Consider the following 19,469-nt stretch of genomic DNA (forward strand, 5'->3'; position numbering starts at 1 on the left):
TCATGAGTGACTTTCAACAATAAATGTGTACTGTAGTCTTCTTCATGGAAAAATAAGACATCCCCTGAAAATAAGACCCAGGGCATATTTTGGCATTTCAAAAAATATAAGAGAGTGCCTTATAATCGGGGAAACAGGGTAGTTGAACATATGACACACAAAACTGTCATGGTGTATTTACTTCTCACAATATTCTAGTTAAAATGAAGACATTTCACATGAAAAAGTACACTGTTACGTTCCTTATCAGGTGACAGAGATTAAAGCATTTTGGAAAGTATGCAGGTGGACCCTAAGTAATTGGAAAGTGCCTTTCCCTATTGGATTCAATAGGGAAAGGCACTCATCCTAAGCATTTAAGTTCAGGCCAAATGTGTGGATCGTAGGAATGGACAGGTTCCAAGGTTGGACTTAAATCATTAAGATGAGTGATTTCCCCTAATGAATCTTAGATTTTTGGGGGATCAGGGTGTATTAAAACATAGTACCCTTTTCTTCCTCTCCCCTTCCCGCCCTTCCCCAATCGTGATTTATTTTAAAATTCAGACATCAAAGGTTTTGTGTTTCTGTTGCTATTGGCCTGAGTTGTATCATTGAGCCTGAGTTATCTAGCAAACGTGGAATGGATCTGGTCCAGAATTGAAAACATTTGCTAAAAAACATCAAATGACTTTTAAGAATTCCATTCCAGGTTTGCTGGATCACTGTACAGGTCATAGGAAGTAGCATAGACACTGCATTATGGCAAAATCATCTGTTTTTTATTTACTTGCTGAGAATGTTCTTTGACCGAAAAAAGTAAAATGAGACAGCCACCCTATCTTTGGACTAGTAAACTGCAAAATATTACAAATTCTTTGGTTTAGGTATGGACTAATCCTGCAGGCGAGCATGTCAACAGGAGCTCTCCATAGTACTGAAATGATGTTTTACACAGGTAAACTAGCATGCATCTCCCCAGAGGTAACCAGACATATCAGCTGGTATCCCCCTGGTACGAGGACAGTCCACCTCCCAGAATACTGATTACTGAGACAATCAGGAACTGGTGGCTTGAATCTTGTGCAATGAATCTTCCTTTTGAGATATTGTTGGCCATACTTAGACTAAATATAGGCAAGTACATTGTTACACTCTGATTTAATGGTCTGTTTCCGCATTTTTCTTGGTTAAAGGTTTTGCTTGTACTTCAACATTACCTATTGGTAAAATTTAATGTATTTTATTAAATATAATAGCGCTGTAATATTGAAACTACTCCATTTTAGTCCCCAGGCTCTAGGTCCTCATATAATGTCAGTCATGGCTCCGGAGGCTGCACTGTTGTTTGATAGGGGACTGCAAGAGAAGGAGAACTCTTTATGTTATATGGTTTTCTTGAAGAAAAAGATTTTTTTGAATGTTGGTAAATGGGCCTCTTTTTTTTCACTGGAAGGTATAAACTAGGCAAAATTTACTAGTAGTCATACCTTTTCTGTAATACATACAGAATAGAAGAGCAAAACTAGTACATGCAGCCAAGAAAGTCAAGGTTTTCTTGCTTAGTAAATGGTAAATATAAGAACAGTATAAGTACAAGTTTTTTTGAAAAAACAAAGCTGTTCTTTTTCTTCCTTAGGGTGGATATTGATTGCTGCCTTGTATAGAATGTTGAGCTTCTCTGTGTTATAAATGGGAACTATATTTAGCTATGAACAGTGCTGAATGTTTACAAATAAGTATATATTACATTTTCCAAATTCTTTAATTAAATTTCCTGCTTTTGCCTAGGTTTCTTCTTCTTGGCTTCTGTCATCTGTATGGTAAATCCCCAAGCATATTTAAACTACTTTATGCATTAAAATCCTAGGAAATGCCATTTCAGTCTTTTTTCATATAATGTAAGTGGCAAGAGCAATTACTGGGAGCTTAGTATAGATCTCAGAAGCAATGCAAAAGAAAAATTCACTGCACCGTGCTTTATGCAGTGAGCTATGGAACTCTGTAATGATTATCAGATTCATCTTATCTGTAACTTAAGGGTTTGACTCAACAGGTATAGAAAGAAACAATTATTTACCAAGGCTATTCAGCTATGTACACCTCATCCACTTTTCAATTTACAGCAAGAGCTGATGGGATGGATTAGAGAAACTAGCTTTATATTTCAAATACCGAAAAGCAACCACTTGTGCATAATATATATCTGTCCATATCACTGAGCAGATCAGAAGAAAAATAACTACTTTGCAGCTAGCAAGTCAGTCACAAATCTATTACTAAACTGAGCACATTCTTACAGTTATTACTGTACAGACTCAGATGATAATGCCATCTGCTAAAAGATAGAAAGAGAGACAATAGATCATTTACATTTTATTGCATCATAATTTCATATTGTTTTCTTTGGATTAGCAAACATAATTATGCTTAAATCCAATATTAAGGATAAAGCATCAATTGGCTCATTAAGTTCTCTGGAGCATGTGATGTGATGAAAAACTTTGTATTCAATCAATAAAGTAACAAATATAACTTAGTTGAAATTAATTTATACTTAGCAGTACCTAAATATGCATGGTTCACACCACTAAGTATTATTTAGACTTAAATAATCACATTAGATGATGCAATTATAACTTTAGAAAAAAACGTAAACCATTCCTAACAAAACCTATTAAGACAAGTAAAAGAGACATCCTGCATACAATGCCAACAGACAGCAAGACAATATAGTCACTTCAGTTCTCAGAAACATAGGACCAAAACCTTAGGAAGTAAAACTCCAATATCTGTTCCCATGTGTACATTCATGACCAAACCTTTTCTCAAATAAAACAAATAAAAACTGAAATCAGCAGACCACTCTTGGTTCAGTAATATGCTGCATTACAGGCCTGTTCATTTAACTGTCCTTCAAGTAAAAGCAAAACTTTAAAAATAATCTTGGTAATTTGAAATAATCAAATCAAAACCATCTTTTACACCACTTTCCAAGCAAAATTAGGAAACTGAGCAAAGTGCTGTTACACTGGTAATGTAGATTAGGAGGGAATGTTGGCAGATCCATGCAACTTTTCAAATGTGTGAAGACAGAATTAAAGCCTAAAAACACAAGTACAAGTCCTATTTAAAATGTTACATCTAATACAAAACAATTCAATATTTTCCAACAACACAATACATTAAACTGTTTCTACCCCCAATCCAAACTTTGGATTCCTCATTAAGGAGCTCCTTAAGAGAGTTTCTCTTCCCCAACTCACCCCCATAGCGTGTATAAACCCTAACCAACATATCACAAATTAGGATATGAATTATACTAGAAGGTAAACAAGTGATTTACAAAAAAAAAAGGAAACATGCCAATGTATCTATTTACTTAAACACAAACAGGATTTGCCTTTTTTGTAAATGGACAGTTGAACTGAATACAGCCTGAGTTTATTCGCTAAGCTAAGTGAACATTCATCTTGTAAGCAAACTCCTTTTTTTTTTGCGCTCTGTTGTGTAAATCAATCCTTAATCTTAGGAACACCAATTGCAAACATTTTATACTATAGATCATACACCTGTACATGGATTGTTGATGGCTGGATGTGGATTATTGGTACAGTTCAGCAACAGCTGTAGGACCATAAAACACATTAGGCTGCCTTTCCACCATCTGCTTTGTAAATACAATCATATTTATCTTAAGGTCTTTTATCAGCGAAAACCCCAGCCTATTCTGTTTATTTTGTTTTTGGACAGTGACCCAGAACTCTTTTAAATTACGGCACCTAATTCTATTACTGCTACATGCACATTGCTAATCTTTTTCATCTAATGAGCACAAAGGCTTTTGTTCAAGCAAAACACATACCTGTTATATAGAAGGATATCTGGCTTCCAAATTTGTCCATCTGGGAAACGAACATTTTTCACTCCAGGGTATTCAGACACATTCCATTGTAAATAATAATCTGTCCAATACTAAAGTGTAAAAAGAAAAAAAATGGATTAAAAGCACTTTTCTGTTCACGCTCCATGGGAATTATATAACACCCAACAAAAATGTACATCTGCCAATCAAAACAGTATTACTTAACTAGCAGGGAATAAAATGTCTGAAAGAAGAGGACTTTACCTACCTTTAAAACACCATTAGAAAGCACACTGTATGAGTCAGGGGCCATGATCTGACCGCAGGAAAAAGCTTATAAATGGACAAAAATCCAGTGTGCCTGCACGTAAGATTACATACTGCATGAAAATGCAATTGCAGAGCAGCTGATTGTTTAGAAAAAATGTACAATAACTCTGATTGCATTGCTTTTCAAGGAGCAGAGCGGAAGCTGTTTTCTTTGTTCCAAAATGTTCACTGTGGTCATGGTCAGTTAAAAACCTGAATGTTCCACTCTCTTTCATGAATGATCAAAATCATGTTTTCCTACAGCTCTTAAAAAACAATGGGGACAAAAACATATATAACAAATATTTGAAGTATATATTTTAGAAATAAAGTGATGATTTTGGCTTTTAAAACAAGTTTGTGTCTTTAGATGGTAAAAGCCAACTGGCCCCAGCTATGTAGTCTGTTTTCCAATAGATTTGGATATATGCAATTTGGTCATTTTTGTAACATTTCACTGTTCTACTCCCCAAAAAATCTCCTGTTTTGTGCAAAAAAAAATACTATAAATAAAAATAAAAAAAATATTAGGTAAATTAATTTTTTGGTATCCTAATACATATATGGGGATAAACAACACTTTCATACACAACCATAGTTCAATATTCAAACCAGCAGAAATATAATAGATGATTCAAATTCTACTTACAGATCCAAAATTCTTTATAGGTTTAAAAGTAACAAGAAATTATGCTGTAAATGACTGGTATTTAAGGTAATTCACATAATTCATGTCATTTGAGCATTTCCTTTTCTGTGTTCCAATAAATTTGCAGCTTTAAAAAGAACAATTTCTCTGATTGCTGTATTTATTTCTGTAAACCTGTTAGAAAAAGCTTGCTAAGGAAGTCAAAATGAAAATCTTAAAATGAAAAACGGTTCATTGCCATGTGTTTGGCAGATTTTAGGCACTTGCTCACTAAAGGGTATCAGCTATTTGTGCAGAACAAAAAAGCAACACTAGCCTCATGCCAGGAAGGTAAATGGAATGTGGGTAATGAGACAAATGTGGAATAGGATAGCCATAAATATGCTCAGTACCTCATCCCATTCATGATGGACATTTCAGATGTCAATTAACCTTACTGCATGATTTTAGGATGTGGGAGAAAAACAGAGGGAACCCAGGGAGAACATACAATCTCCATGCCCATGGTGTCCTGACTGGGAATTGATCTTGGGACCATGGTGCTGCACACATACATACAGTAAGCAAATTTTTAACTTTACTCCACTCTCTCAATAATCTACATTGTGCTTACAGATTCCTGGATCATTTTCTTGCTCATTGAACAGTGGTCATGATAATATTTTATGTGAAGGGATTGAACTGAGAGCCTAATCAGGGATGTTATGTGTATAACTAGTGTGGCTGGGTGCATGATTCATATAACTGGTGGAATAGAATCACACTGCTGTTTGCCTAAAGTTCCATTTTAACTGAAACAAAATATTTGCCATTTCTGTATAGTGGTGTTTCCCAACTAGGGTTGTTAGGAGTTCCTAAGCAGTTTATGACTCTCAGGTCAGATACCACTGACACCATTGATCTTTTTGGTTATCTGTAAGGGTGGCATTCTTGCCACTGGTTAGCAATGTAACAGGCATTCTTCCCACTGGCCACCAGACTAATGTACTGTGAGCTGAGTTATTTTAGATCAGGTATGTCAAAAGTCTGGCCCAGGGGGCCAATTGCGGGCAGTTTTCAGATTTCCACCAGCCCGCAGTCATAAAATCACTGTTTACCACAGTATAAAATACATGGATGCAAAAAAACTATTTTATATTTCATTACAGTTGATCAGTTGCCTTGGAATGATTGGCCCACTACATGGCAGGCATAATCGGCAGGACAGGAGTCCCCATATGTGCACAGGGAATCCCCTACATCATTATAGTGGGCGTGTGCTGTGCGGGACTCCCACGGACCAAGCCTACTCTGATTTTAAGAATGTGCTCTGCACAGAGCCCACACTGACACCGGACTCTATGCACCCCCCCCCCCCCCGGTGGGGGTGTGCTGTGCGGGCCTGCGAAGACCACCCCCACACTAATCTTGAGTACGTGCTGAATGGACACCCCTGTGTTAGATGGATAACATAGGGTTCCCCTATATTATAAAGTTTGAGAAACACTAGTCTAAACTCACAAATACATTAAATGCCATTGTCTTAGTGGAACAAGTTTTGTTTACATAAAAACAACTTTCTTAGTTTTTGGAGTACAGTAAAAGATGAAGTCTATTGCATGTAAACCAAATTTTCTTTTATGACAAATGCTAGTGTTTTCTTATCTGGTAAGCCTGATTTATTAACATGTCTAAGTAAAGATGTGACTCAGGCAGACTGTGCCATCATTAGTAACAATATACTGCATGTTATCTATTCCATTACACTAATGCATAGGACATTAGGCAAAGAAGAAACCTAAATTAATGTGACTGCCATAGACAACTTTTTTTTAGGTACAATTAAAAATGAGGGCCAGATTATTTGGTTTCATATTTGCACATTTCACTTGACTTAAAGACATTTTTGAGGAAGGAAGGGAGATGGATAAAGTAACATTGTTAGACACTTCCTTACTTTTTATTAAATTTGCCCCCTCCCTTTTTTGTCCTGCTGACCAGAAAGTTCAGGGAAACACAACATTTTGAGTTATCATCAGAACAATGGGAGAAGTTAATTCAATCAATGACAACATTGTTTCAGGGTAAAAACTTTTTTTTTTTTACAGAAATATCCTTTCATTTCCTGTTTGGTTAAAACTGAAAGTGAAGGATGCAGACAGCAAAAACAAACACAAAAACTTGGGGAAGAGTGTAATGAAAACCATGCCTATTTGTACATGATAATGGGTATCTTCCAGGTCCATGTGTTTTAATGTCATTAACTGATAGTCACCAGGGAATGTCAGATTCCCTGTTTTATAAATAGGAACCCAAATGACTATTCACGAATGTTGGAACAAAAAAGTTTCCTTTGGACTTCAGAAAAGCAAATCTTGGATTGACTAAGCTACAGAACATTTTCAGTACCAGCTCAGAAGATTAAACCTGTGCATAAAAGTCATTTTTGAGTGACTTTCTTAATTTTGTTTTATTTTAACTGGGGTTATCATAAGTATCATAAACATAAGTTATTTATTTAGAACTGTTTAGGGTATATTATATTCAGTTAACAGAACGTCCTCCTAACACCAGTTTTGGCTTCTCCATTTGTGGAATATTCTTTCCCTGTGTCACTGCCTGAATTCCCTGATTTGTAAATTGTTTATATACATTGCACAATATTTAAAGTTAGCATATGCAAGAAACAATGCAACATTAAAATAGCTTTAAATATATAAAGTAGCAACAACCCAGATATTAAATGGAACACTAATGTTATTGGAGCTATAAAAAAAATTAAACATAAAGCATATGAAGCATGCAGGCATACTTACCATCTGTAGCCATATATTTGTTGTTAAAACTTGATTTTTCTCATCCTAAAAAAAGAAATACAAATGTGTTTATTAGAATTCCTGTGCTTAATGTTAATGTAGCCTTTTATATTTTATGGTGGAAATGTTCCCAAGACACCTTTCTTCCTAAAGTCCCTATGAAGCCAACATTTAACTTCAGTCTTTTCATGCACTTTGAAGTGGCTTTTTCATAGGAGAAGTGTTACTTTTTAAATACCAGCATGTAACCACATGATAAGAAAAGTAAATTAGGATTATCAGGCAAACCTACATAAAAGGTTACATCTGTTAAGCAATAGTATCCCAAACCTTCCCCCTGCATCTGTAGACCATAAAAAGGAAACAGACATGTATTATTTCTATGTTTTTTCATTTGTCATCAGTCAGTTTTGAATAATGTATAAATAATAAAGCATAATGAGCATGCACTTCTCCTATGCTATCAAAAATTGAAATAAAAGAATATGATAGACATAATTCATGTAGACAAGTGATAGCAGTAATATTACGGTCTTGAATATTTGATGAAAGCATGTTTTCCTCTTCAAATTTTCATAAGCTACATGGCATTATAAGTAAGACCAATGTCTTAGCTATTGAGCTTACTGCATTTAATGATAGCAAATCAGTTTAAAGAGTATAAACCTGCATGCAAGCAACTGTATCAGAGGATACAGAAAAAATATTAGATGAGTAGTAGGGAATATTTATCTATGGCAATAATTTACATATCCCAGCTGTTCCACACAGATTGTTTTTGTCACCTTCACCAGAAGGACTCTGGTGAATGCCATAAAACAATCATATACCATTAACTTTTATCAGATTTAAACTTCTGACATCTACAATATCTTTGCTACCTGCAATAACAATTTTGGCCACAAAATGTTTTTTAGATAGATACTCAGTGGTCTATTTATGCAGTGAATCTGACATTCAGCACACATTGGCCCTTCTTCATTAAAGCGTACCTAAACTCAGAAGTTTCACTTTACATAAAAGGGTAGACAACCCTTTTATGTAAAGTAAAAATTCTGTTGTTTTTTGTTTTTTTTAAGTGCAACACCACTCTAATTCTCGACTGCCTAAGCGATCGGGAATGAATGGGAGCGCAAAGCCTCCCAAGGTACCTACGTCAGGCATCCTAGGAGGCTCTCCGGTGCTCCTTCTGCGCATGCCAGAGCATCTTGGGCATGCGCAAAAGGAGCCTTTTTGCGCAAAGAGAAAAATTTGCCGATCCCACGCATGCACAACGGGATTGGCATTTTTTTTTCATCCTACATCACCTGATCTCGCACCTGGGTCAGGTTGAGAGGATGAAGAACCAAGAAGAAGAGAGGATCGTGGCACCCTGGGAACCAGCTCCGGGACGGATGTTGGGATGGCACGGGACCTGATGCAAGAAACCCCCGGATAGATCAGACTGCCCTGCGGGATTAAAGGTAAGTGTATTTTTTTTTTTTTTTTGCCAGTTTTTAGCTTAGTTTCTCTTTAAAGCTCTCCAAGGCTGGAGAAGGTAGACTAGCATAGGAAAACCTGGGTGACCAAACAATTCTGGAATGGATCTGGTCCATGATTGTCTATCTTCTCCAGTCTTGGATAACTTTATTACATTATTATCAGGTGGAGAATCAATCACTGCCAATGAAAACACACCTCAACTATTCTCCACCAGAAAATGTATCCTGAACAGACCTCATAGTAAATTGGTAAATTTTTTGACAAATCTACCATTTTTAACTAAAGAAACAACGTTGCCAGTAAAAAGTTCAATGAAAAGTGAAAAAAAAGTGAATAACTCTCCTGCACCATTGAGGTTTTAATGTATTCTGAAAGTGTTCATCTTCTGTTTCCCCACCATGCTCAGTGTTTAACTAAAGGATGTAGTAGTGAAATATAATAGGAACCACTGAGTGCTGGTTTACACACCCAGAAGTATTGGTTTTTGAAGAGACTTCAAAGAATAGCAGAAATAATTGGCACAGGTTGAGGAGTTTCTTTTATAGAATATCTTTTATTGAATCTTTTATAGTAAAATGTAGCTGTAAAAGCATTGGTCAATGTAAAACCAGTGAATTCTCAACAATCCATGAATTCAGGAAACACTTTATTTTCTTGGATTAATTGTCCGACACTTTATTTACGTGCATGTGGACGCTACAAAAACGTCAGAAATACATTGATTATTGATATGTGCAGTAATGATATATGTTGTTTATTAATTGTCCCATTCTAAAAAGCCACATTTACCACCTTTTAACACCTACTTTCAACGTATGAATAGTCATGCATCATGTTTCTAAGTCAAACACCAAGGCCGACACAAAATCTTCCACAGAGTATATGGTATTTGAAAAAGCAGCAAGGTAGAGTCTTCTTTGAGCGATCATTATTTTTTCCTTATTGACTAACTGAATAATGAGTCGTTGCACATCTCCGGACATCAGACATCTTTGGATCTTAAAACCAAAACTCTATTATATTTAAAAGGTGCTTTTTTCTCCCAAAACTTTACTTATTTGTTCCTTATTCTACCTCAGCCTACATAGAATGGTTGGTGTGAAGGTGTGCTCCTGCATTATTTATTGCTATCATGAAGGCAGTTATACTTATTGTTGCATTGGAATGCTAAGCTCCTGCATCGTTCTCATTTTTTTTCTTGTTTTTTTTGTTTTTTTTTCTTTTTATGGAAATGAACTCTCATTCTCAGAATTTCATGCTTTTGTTTAATATTTAAAATTACTGGTATAGAGCCAGTGTGGCAGAAAATGGTACTATATAAAATATTATCCTTGCTATATATTTTTATTTGTTTGTTACAATGGCAACATGTATTTATAGTTTCCTATTAACTATACTGAAAGTCACATAGGCATAGCAAAGATACAAACTTAACATTATTCCCAAACAGAAATATAAAAAGTAATTGCGCTAATACAAAAGTTCAACACAACAAATGCCCCTTTATTGATTTGTACTTTTATCTAAAGTATACAGCATAGAAAAATAAAAACTTCTAGCTAATTTATCTGTTGATCAACCTCGGCAAATCAGCTCAGTTGTAAGCACTGAAGAGATACTTATAAACGCAAGCACCGCATATTGTATACAGCATGTCCTCATTAAAGTGGGTGGATGTGACGGCAATTACTTTAGTGGGTTTTAGGAGACTCTTATTTTAAAGGTCCTGATTTGCCTTGCTTTGACTCATTGCAAATGCAGCTTTACTTTATCTTAGATGAATATGAACTGAATCGATTTCTGCTAACTCCATAGACAGCAATATGCTTAATCCTGAAAAGGATAAGCTAAAAAGCCACATGGACCTGGTACAACAAATAAATTGTATATATTTGTTATTACTTAGACAGAAACACTTTTGTTTTATATCCTGATGTGCTCAATTGGGTAGAACTGAAAGTATATTTATATCAAACACTTATCTAATATTGAAAATAATATTTATTGAAATAAATAAATATAGAGTCAGATGGTGCAAATACCATAATGAAAAACAAACAAGAAAAACAATGGTTTAACCATAACAAACAAGACATTTGAACTATTGCCCCATACAATTTTATGGAAGCATAGGAAAACAATTGAGAATAAAGATAACAAGAATAAAGCGTGGATGCAGAGAATCAAAGCTAGAGAGGAAAACAAAAAATTGGGAGAAGAAAAAGAAAAAAAAACTTCTTTTAGAAAGTTTTTTATATTGTTTTAGTTGAACCCATTATTTATTTTGTCACGATTGGATGATTTTATTTCACTTGAGAATGCAAAATGAAGTTACTGAAAATCTCTACGAAGTTAGGGAGATTCCACTCTTTGAGAGCTGCTATTTGAACACATGTCACCATTGGAATATTTTTTCTAATTTTTTTTTCTGGTGTCAACTGTAATTTTTGGAGTTTCTGCATCTTGCTTTCTCTGTCCTTCGGATGAATTTTTCCAGCAGGGACAAAGACAATTATACAAACATGGGAGGAGTTTCAACCTTTACTTACTCTATTCAATTAAAAAAAAAATAGTTATTCATACACTTGAACCCTAAATTGGACCTATATTGTAAGATTATATAGGCTGCCATTGCTGACCCGTTTCTATAAAAGATATAAATTGGTGTTTTTAATCTCTGCTTTTAATACTTTCTGAATCACTGAGTATGCAGCTCAGGTGTCAGCTAATTTTGGCCCAGCCAAAAGTTCAGTTTTAAAACCAAAACTAATCAGCAATTAATTAATTAACAATTAGCATTCTTTAGAAAAAGTCAGGAAATAGCATCTTACATCAGCTCTTGGAAAAGGTCCACTTTAAGACAAATCAAAAATTCAACATCTAACAGAAAGGAAAAAGGACGCAACCATTAGAAAAAAAAAAGATGCAATCTGTGCACATGGCTTCTAAAACAGACAATGACTGCACAGTGTCGTTATTTTGTCCACTTTGCTTTCATGTTAGAACTTCAAACAGCATTCTTTGTTTACTTTTTCCAGCTGACGATTCTGGGTATGTATGTAAAAAAATGCACTTAGAAACACATGTTTGTGCTATGTAAGTTTTTCATCATTAGAATAGAACTGATATCAGGTAACATCAACAGGTAACAACCTAGTGGTAATAGTCAGAGACGCTGTAAAAACACATTTTTCAGTTTGCACCATTTTTAGAATGTTGCCACTTTCACTGTTGTATGATAATTGTCACCATATATAAAACATTGTATTGGACAAGCATTTTTCCACTGATAAGACACTTGATTTGCACCCATTGTACTAGGGGGTAGCAGCATTTGGAACATGTGATACTTTGCTCATACTTTGTACATAGCATTTGGAAGCTTTCTAGCCAATACCTTTCTATGTACATTAAATTGATGTATGTGTTTTTCTCTTTGATATGTGTATTTAATCATTAAATTATTGATTTAATTGAATTATGTATACTTATTTAGTGGAAATCTTGGTTTGATCCGATTGAATATGAATATTTAAATAATCCTTCTAGTCTCAATTATGTTACTCAGTGTTCCCCTGATGAAATGTGCCGGGATTAAGTTACAGCTTATTATCTTCTCCCAGATCTTTCCAAAAAACTGTGATTTTTTGGATATGTATAATTAAATTTTTTAATTGATTTAATTCAATATATGTCTGTGTGAGCCATTGTTTATATATGTATATGTTTTTAAGATAAGTTTTCTGTATTGGTGCCATAGAAAAGAGCCTTCCTTTCTTCTTTCCTCTATTTTGGTCCAAGCTCCCAAATGATTTTAAACATCCTATATTCAATATAATTATATATATATATATATATATATATATATATATATATCCAAGAATATTTGTTTCATTGCATTGGTTGTATAAATAAATAAATCGGTGCCTGCAAATACAGCATTGTGCACTAAATAAGTATCTTTGGAGACCTTGCCAGAATTCCAATACTAATTTGGTTGTGCAGTACATGGAGTGAATTGTAGAGTACATGGAGTGAAGGTAGATTTGAAGTTTAGGGATTTTTACATGATAGGCTTCAAATACAATTATATATTTTTAATCTGTTTTATTAATAATTAATATTAACTTGTTATATATATGCAATACCATGTGAACTCAGCAGCTAAATTACTATTGCTTTATATGTGAACGTTGTATTTATGTTATGCAGATTTGTTTCTTTTTTTTCTCTGGCTTGATCCATGAGAAGCATCATTAGGAAAAATAAATTTTGGGCAAGATTTTGGCTGTGTGTGCCAGAAAAAATGCAGCATAATCTCATATATGGTTCACAGAAACAAATAATAACTAAGGACTTCAGTCTCTAATCATTTTCAAGCATTTTTTTTTAGATTTTCTTGGATATGATTGGGAATTCTCTACAAAATGAATTTTTATCTAATTCACTAAGCTAATTGAAAATTTCCTTGCAAGGTGAATTTTCACTTTTCAAAATGAAAAGCCTAAACTTCTTTAGTAAATCAACCCCATTGTGAAGGTTTCATTTTATTACTATTCTAAGTTAGCAGCCACCAAGCCTTCTGTTTATGGTTCATATTAAATTCTCTTTTCAGCATAAACACATTCAAATCACTGAATTGTGATGACTATAAGAAACTTGACATTTGACACCCAGCCGTCTGTTAAATCTGTTGTCAGTATTCTTTGATATAAAAAGGACATGTACCAAAGGTCTTCTTTATTTGAGAGTCCTCGCATAATTGTATAGCAGTACAGCCCAATTATTTTTAGATCCAATGCCATGGTAAATCATTTGCATGAAATATGGTTTTAATATTCTTTCAGTTATGCAAAGGAAGTTTAAAATGTCCTCAATACTTTTAATTACTTTGTGTATCTTACTAACTGAGGTACACTTCTTTGTACTGATCCTCACCTTGTAATAAATCCTATTGTACATTTTGTGCTACTTGTTTCTACCTAATTAAAGTTAAATGTTTATCTCCTGTGTTTTTTATAAGACCAGAGTGAGACATTGTAATTCATAATTAGCACTGATCTGGTAGTCAGCATGTACATGTGCAATGCTATGCTGTCCTCTCTCCTTGTTGTTTGTCACTCACTAATTTTCTTTGCTTATGCTGTGACATTTCCACTGATCACTAGAAAGCTGTATTAAGGGATTCTAACCCTTTGATACTGTGAAACCTCTAACTCGATTAAAGGGAAACTGTCATGGCTTTTTGATCATGTTTTACTTGTTTTGAGACTAACTACATAAATACATATATAAAATAATTACATATATCTATATATATATATATATATATATATATACAAATATATATAGATATAAAAAAACAATGTCATTTTACAAATAGATATGTTATAGAAGTGAAATATGGGTTGTGTCTGCCAAAATTTAAGGAGAATCTTTACAGAGGGAATGAAAAGGGATCATGGGTCTTACCTATCAGCCTGTATTCATACATTTCAGCTTAAGTTAGTGAACAATGTCAACAGAAGGTTTTAAAACATAGGTAGGTAGGTAAGAAATTGGAAACACCAAGAAAACCTTCTGATTTTGCATTTAAAAAAGATTTTGAAAAAAATATTTATATTCTGACCACAATTAAAAAAAAAGGAAATGCAAAAAACATAAAACTGTTATACATTTCCTTTCCTCACTGAAATCGCTATGTTCTAAAGGCTTATACGGTAAGACATAGCAAAAATGATTTGCAAGTGTAGCAAGAAGAAATGACTGGAAAATCACTAATTACAGAAATCTGATTGATTGATTGATTGATATGAATTAAAGTTATATGCACATTCATTCTGTACCTTGAATGGTCTTTAAATAAAGATTATATGATTTTTAAATTGTGACTCTAAAACCTGACAATTGCGCCTTGGAACTGTATGTATTTTAGTCTAATTTCAGGGTCTAAAGTTTTTTTTGAATGTTTAGTGAATGAAAGAAAACTTTGTAATATATATTTCTAGGCCGTAATACCTTTTTATCCGGTAGATCACCCGGAGTGAAATTTACCAGAAGATGGAATTAGTCTGAAGTATCCATTCATGCTCAAAGAAGTCCTGCTTTCAGCATTACTTTCTGACGAGTAGCTAAAGGCCATTGATGAAAGGTTTTACTCTTAGAACTGTTTCACAGTAGGCTAGCAATAGGCATAGTAAGAATTGTACATTAATCACACAAAGTATACTAATGGAAACCTTTCTCTATGCCAAAAGTAAAAAAAGCAATATAAAACACACACAAAAAGAAAATCAATACAATCAATACATAACTAGATTTATCAAGCACAAGCATTTATCAAGGAAAAAATAAGCTTCCATACGTTCTTTTGTATTAATGTATCTGCGTCAACAAAGAAAATACTCTAAAGCAAACCAGCCTTAACGTAAAAAGTGAAGCACAAACTTATGGAAAGTAGGAGTACTTGTATACTGCACCCTTTTCCACATGATTCCTGAGTGACCAGTAGATAGACTAGGACATTCCTACAAAGGATAATTTAAAGCTAGCTTACACTTTTTCCCTGTACTTGAATGCATTTATATGAGGCATTCTGGTGGGCCAAGTGGTCTGTACTGTCCTTTGATTCATATTTTTTATGACAGGTTCATGTGGCAAATTACACTTTGACTAATCCAAGAGTTTACTTTACTATACTTTTACATTAAAACTCCACCAGTCAGTTCCATTTTTAAAGCAAAATTCAATCCTTTCCCTGATTTTTCATTTGTAGATAATAATACCCTGTGCAGAAGTCATGCATTTTTTTTACTTTGCACATTATAGATTAGTCTGAGCAAACATTAGAATCTACTACAACCCATGCAATCTCGCCCTATATCTAGTCTTGATTGTTTTACAGAAAGTTGAAGATCCTGACAGTGGCGTCGTCAGGAAAAAATAAGATAAAATTTCTCTAAAAGTAATATTTGTTCAGACAAAATAATGCAATGGTTTGTAAAAGTGAGATTTGGCTAGTAAAAGAAACTCAAAATTACTAAACAATATAATAACTTTTAATGCAAGTTCAGCTTTAAATAAATAATATTAGGATTTGTTTTATCATGAAAATTACCTCCAATGTCCCTGCCAATGTCCCCATTGCTGTGCATTAGAAGAAACACCCACAGTTTAGTGCTGGAAAAGAGTAGAGCTCCAGTACACTTTCTAAATTGAGACAATGAAAGCAATAGCTATCATTCAGTGATGCACCACTTTCATTTTTATGACTCCCTCTCTCTTTGTACTTGCTTTTCCCAGAATACAAGGTGTTCTGTGACTGGTCAAGTATAGACAGTTAATCAATGTATTTTATGTTGTACATGGGCACACAAAGGAAAAGCCACTGTTGAGATTTCATGTACGTCTCATTTATTAGAAACTGCACTAACTTATTATAGGGCTTCTGTTTTCTACCCAAATGTGAAGTGGTGATGCTACATGGGGGCACGCTCAGGCACATAACCTACTTCACACTGTGCCTTCCCTAAGTGCACCCCCCAGAGAAGGCACTCAACAGCCACTAGACCAAAGCAATCAGTGGGAGGAAAGAAAAAGTGGAAGCAGCTACCAGTCCCAAGCATCACTGCAAGAAACCTCTAGTACTGAGGCCAAATCAGACCCCCACATGACTAATTCACATTATTGTTTGCAAGATACCTGAAGTCTCTGCTTCCCACCTTCTAATTGTAACCACCTCCTGGATTGGTTCTCCTAGTTGTGTAAAATTCCATGCTTACACCCAGCCTTAGCCCTAGCCTGTCTTGCGACTCAAATTAATGAGCTTAGCCTTTTGGTACAGACACACAGCCTTAGCACTCATTTAACCTTGCCTAATTTCCAGTATCCAGCTAATTCTTCACCAGCATCAGTCTGTATCACACCAAATCATCATTAACAGATTTAAAAATCATATAAATTTTTTTTAACTGAAGAGAAATATACAGAAACAGATGCACTTTTGTGTCCTGTACATCGTACCCACCTTTATTTTTTTAATCAAAAATATGTCTGTATTCCCAGGACCTGTTCTTTATGTCCCATAATCTCTAACCTATAACCAGTGGCCGTACACCCTACCTGAGCTTACATATCAGCTGATTATAATATTAGCCTTCTCCTGATCTCTCCTGCACTTTATGTCATTAAAGTCTTCGCCAAATTTCCCATTATCAACCTTACCCTCTATTCTAAACTACTTTTTTCATATTGTACAGCTCCCAAACAATTTTAAGTGCTTTACTCAACATGTTTCGCCATCCATGTGGCTTCTTCAGGGAAACAGATCATCATTGCTGCTCTGCCTTCCTCAGGGTCTTACGACATTTCTGTATTTTTCTGTAGGCAGCCTTTATTGAGTGCACTTGGTGGGTTCTGGTGGTGCACACAAAGTGGATTTGTACCCATTGTAAAAACTGTGCAAAAGAGAAGTTAAACACAAACTGTCCTAAGAAAAACATAGTTATTATAACATAGATGCACGCCTTCCCAGTACAGCACAGCCTCTCAATCTGCAACTGCTGCCCCCTCAAATTTCTGCACAAATATAAATTTTATGAAAGCTGGTATTTTTACCAGGCTTTTGACAAGTTTTAGTGGCTGATCAAAACAGCATGTGATACTAGAATGGTAGAATGGAAGGAGCTTATTATTGCAAGCTGTTGATATTATACTGGTTTAGACTTTAGTTTTTAAGTATGTACAAAAACTTTTTTTTTAAACAACATTAGAAGATTCTTTTATTACAATAAACTTGTCCATAAATGTCAGGATCTTTCAAGCTCCTGTGAGAAAGGTTACACTTTTTTCTTCTGAAATGAAATTACCATGTTGGTTTAATTGTATTCAGGCTTTCTTTTGCATGCATTTGTAATTTCAATAAGTGTTCAGCCAGTTAGAGATGTTTCTACAAAGGAATAAATTTGCAACTGAGAATAAGAATGAATTCTTTTGTGTTTTCACGATTGTGTAGCCAACATTGTTATTTTTTTTAAACATTGTATAAAGCTATATCATAAGGGGTATTTGTATGAGTACAGTATAGAAAATCAACGCAAGCAATCCTGGGCATTATCATTTTCTCTTGTATACAACAAAAGAGTTTAGCAGCTTAAATTTAGCTGTTGCAACCAATAAGGGTGAAATAGCACCTACCTCTACATTACCAATCTAAAGTAGAAAAGTAAACTTTTTCACAGCATCTTTTTCTAGAAACAAATACACCCTGCATAAAGAGTAATACTATCTTTTACACAGAGTTTGAATATAGCCTATAGGAATACATTCCTATGGACTTTTTACCGCATAGCTTTTCAAGAACAAATTTCACTTCATTTGCACACTGCTAAGGTTTCCACAAATCAGATCAGCACATTGGACATAATCCTCCAAGAATCACTTTCCTTCTGGACTGACCAAAACAATTAATCTCAGGTGGGCCAGATAAAAAGACTAGATACATGACTTTCCTTCATTGTTATTAGGCTAAAACAAATCATTCCTTCTGTGTAATATAAAACTTTAGCAACTGAACTGAACCCACCTTTTTCATCAGTGAAGCTGGATGATCCAGCAAACCTGCAATGGATTTTTTTTCAAAGCCATTTAATATTTGCTAGCAAATGTTTTGAATCCTGGACCAGATTCATTTCAGGTTTTCTAGATCACACGTGTTCACTGATGAAGGTACATTCTCCACAGCCTTGGAGAGCTTTAATAAATCAGGCCCATTGAAGAGTTATAATATTACAGTCTTTTATATTTGTTTAAAATGTTTACTTTTCTGTAGAAGACATTTTAGATAGAGAACTACAGACCTGTTTCTCATTTTTTACTTTGGAGGTTGGATAACCACTATTTTACTGCAACAGCTAGCATTGTGGTTATTTTCATTACAAGAGGCAGCTCTAGATAACATTGTATCCTATATCTTGAGGCACAGTAACATTACAAATAAATTATTAACCTGGGTGTATTTAAAAAAAGATCTGTTACCAGAATTTCACTGCTTAATGTGCAACACTTTTTTACGGTTCACAAGTTAATTCCATTATTTATTCCTGAAATCAGTTATATTCATGTTGGCCCTTGTCTTTTTTGATGTGTAATGATTTTTCTTGACTTTGCTGTCTGATTTACATTTTCATTCATATTTTGCAGCCCAAAACATACACATACAGTACTTTGCATCCTTCTGTAAAATATAGAATTCTTACAGATAAAATTTAAAGCATTCCCTTAAAATGAAATTTAATGTACTCATATATTCTCAATAGAAAATTATATGTCATAAATATAACCTAAAATAATGTTAGCAAAATCATAAGTGATGGTAAAATTCTGAGTGCAT

The 19,469-nt window shown here is 34.3% G+C and overlaps 1 protein-coding gene across 2 annotated transcripts in view; it reads right to left on the bottom strand.

Annotated features, from left to right (window-relative positions):
- CHRNA7 (cholinergic receptor nicotinic alpha 7 subunit) overlaps positions 1-19,469 on the bottom strand; it is a 94,810-nt gene that overhangs the window by 29,955 nt on the left and 45,386 nt on the right. For both annotated transcript variants that reach the window (XM_072402304.1, XM_072402305.1), the window contains exons 3-4: positions 7,598-7,642; positions 3,845-3,954 (exon numbers count right to left, since the gene is read on the bottom strand). In XM_072402304.1, coding sequence (XP_072258405.1) covers positions 3,845-3,954; positions 7,598-7,642 — 155 coding nt within the window. The remainder of the gene's footprint in view (positions 1-3,844; positions 3,955-7,597; positions 7,643-19,469) is intronic.

This window comes from Pyxicephalus adspersus, chromosome 2 (assembly GCF_032062135.1).
Source record: "Pyxicephalus adspersus chromosome 2, UCB_Pads_2.0, whole genome shotgun sequence".
Lineage (NCBI taxonomy): Eukaryota > Metazoa > Chordata > Amphibia > Anura > Pyxicephalidae > Pyxicephalus > Pyxicephalus adspersus.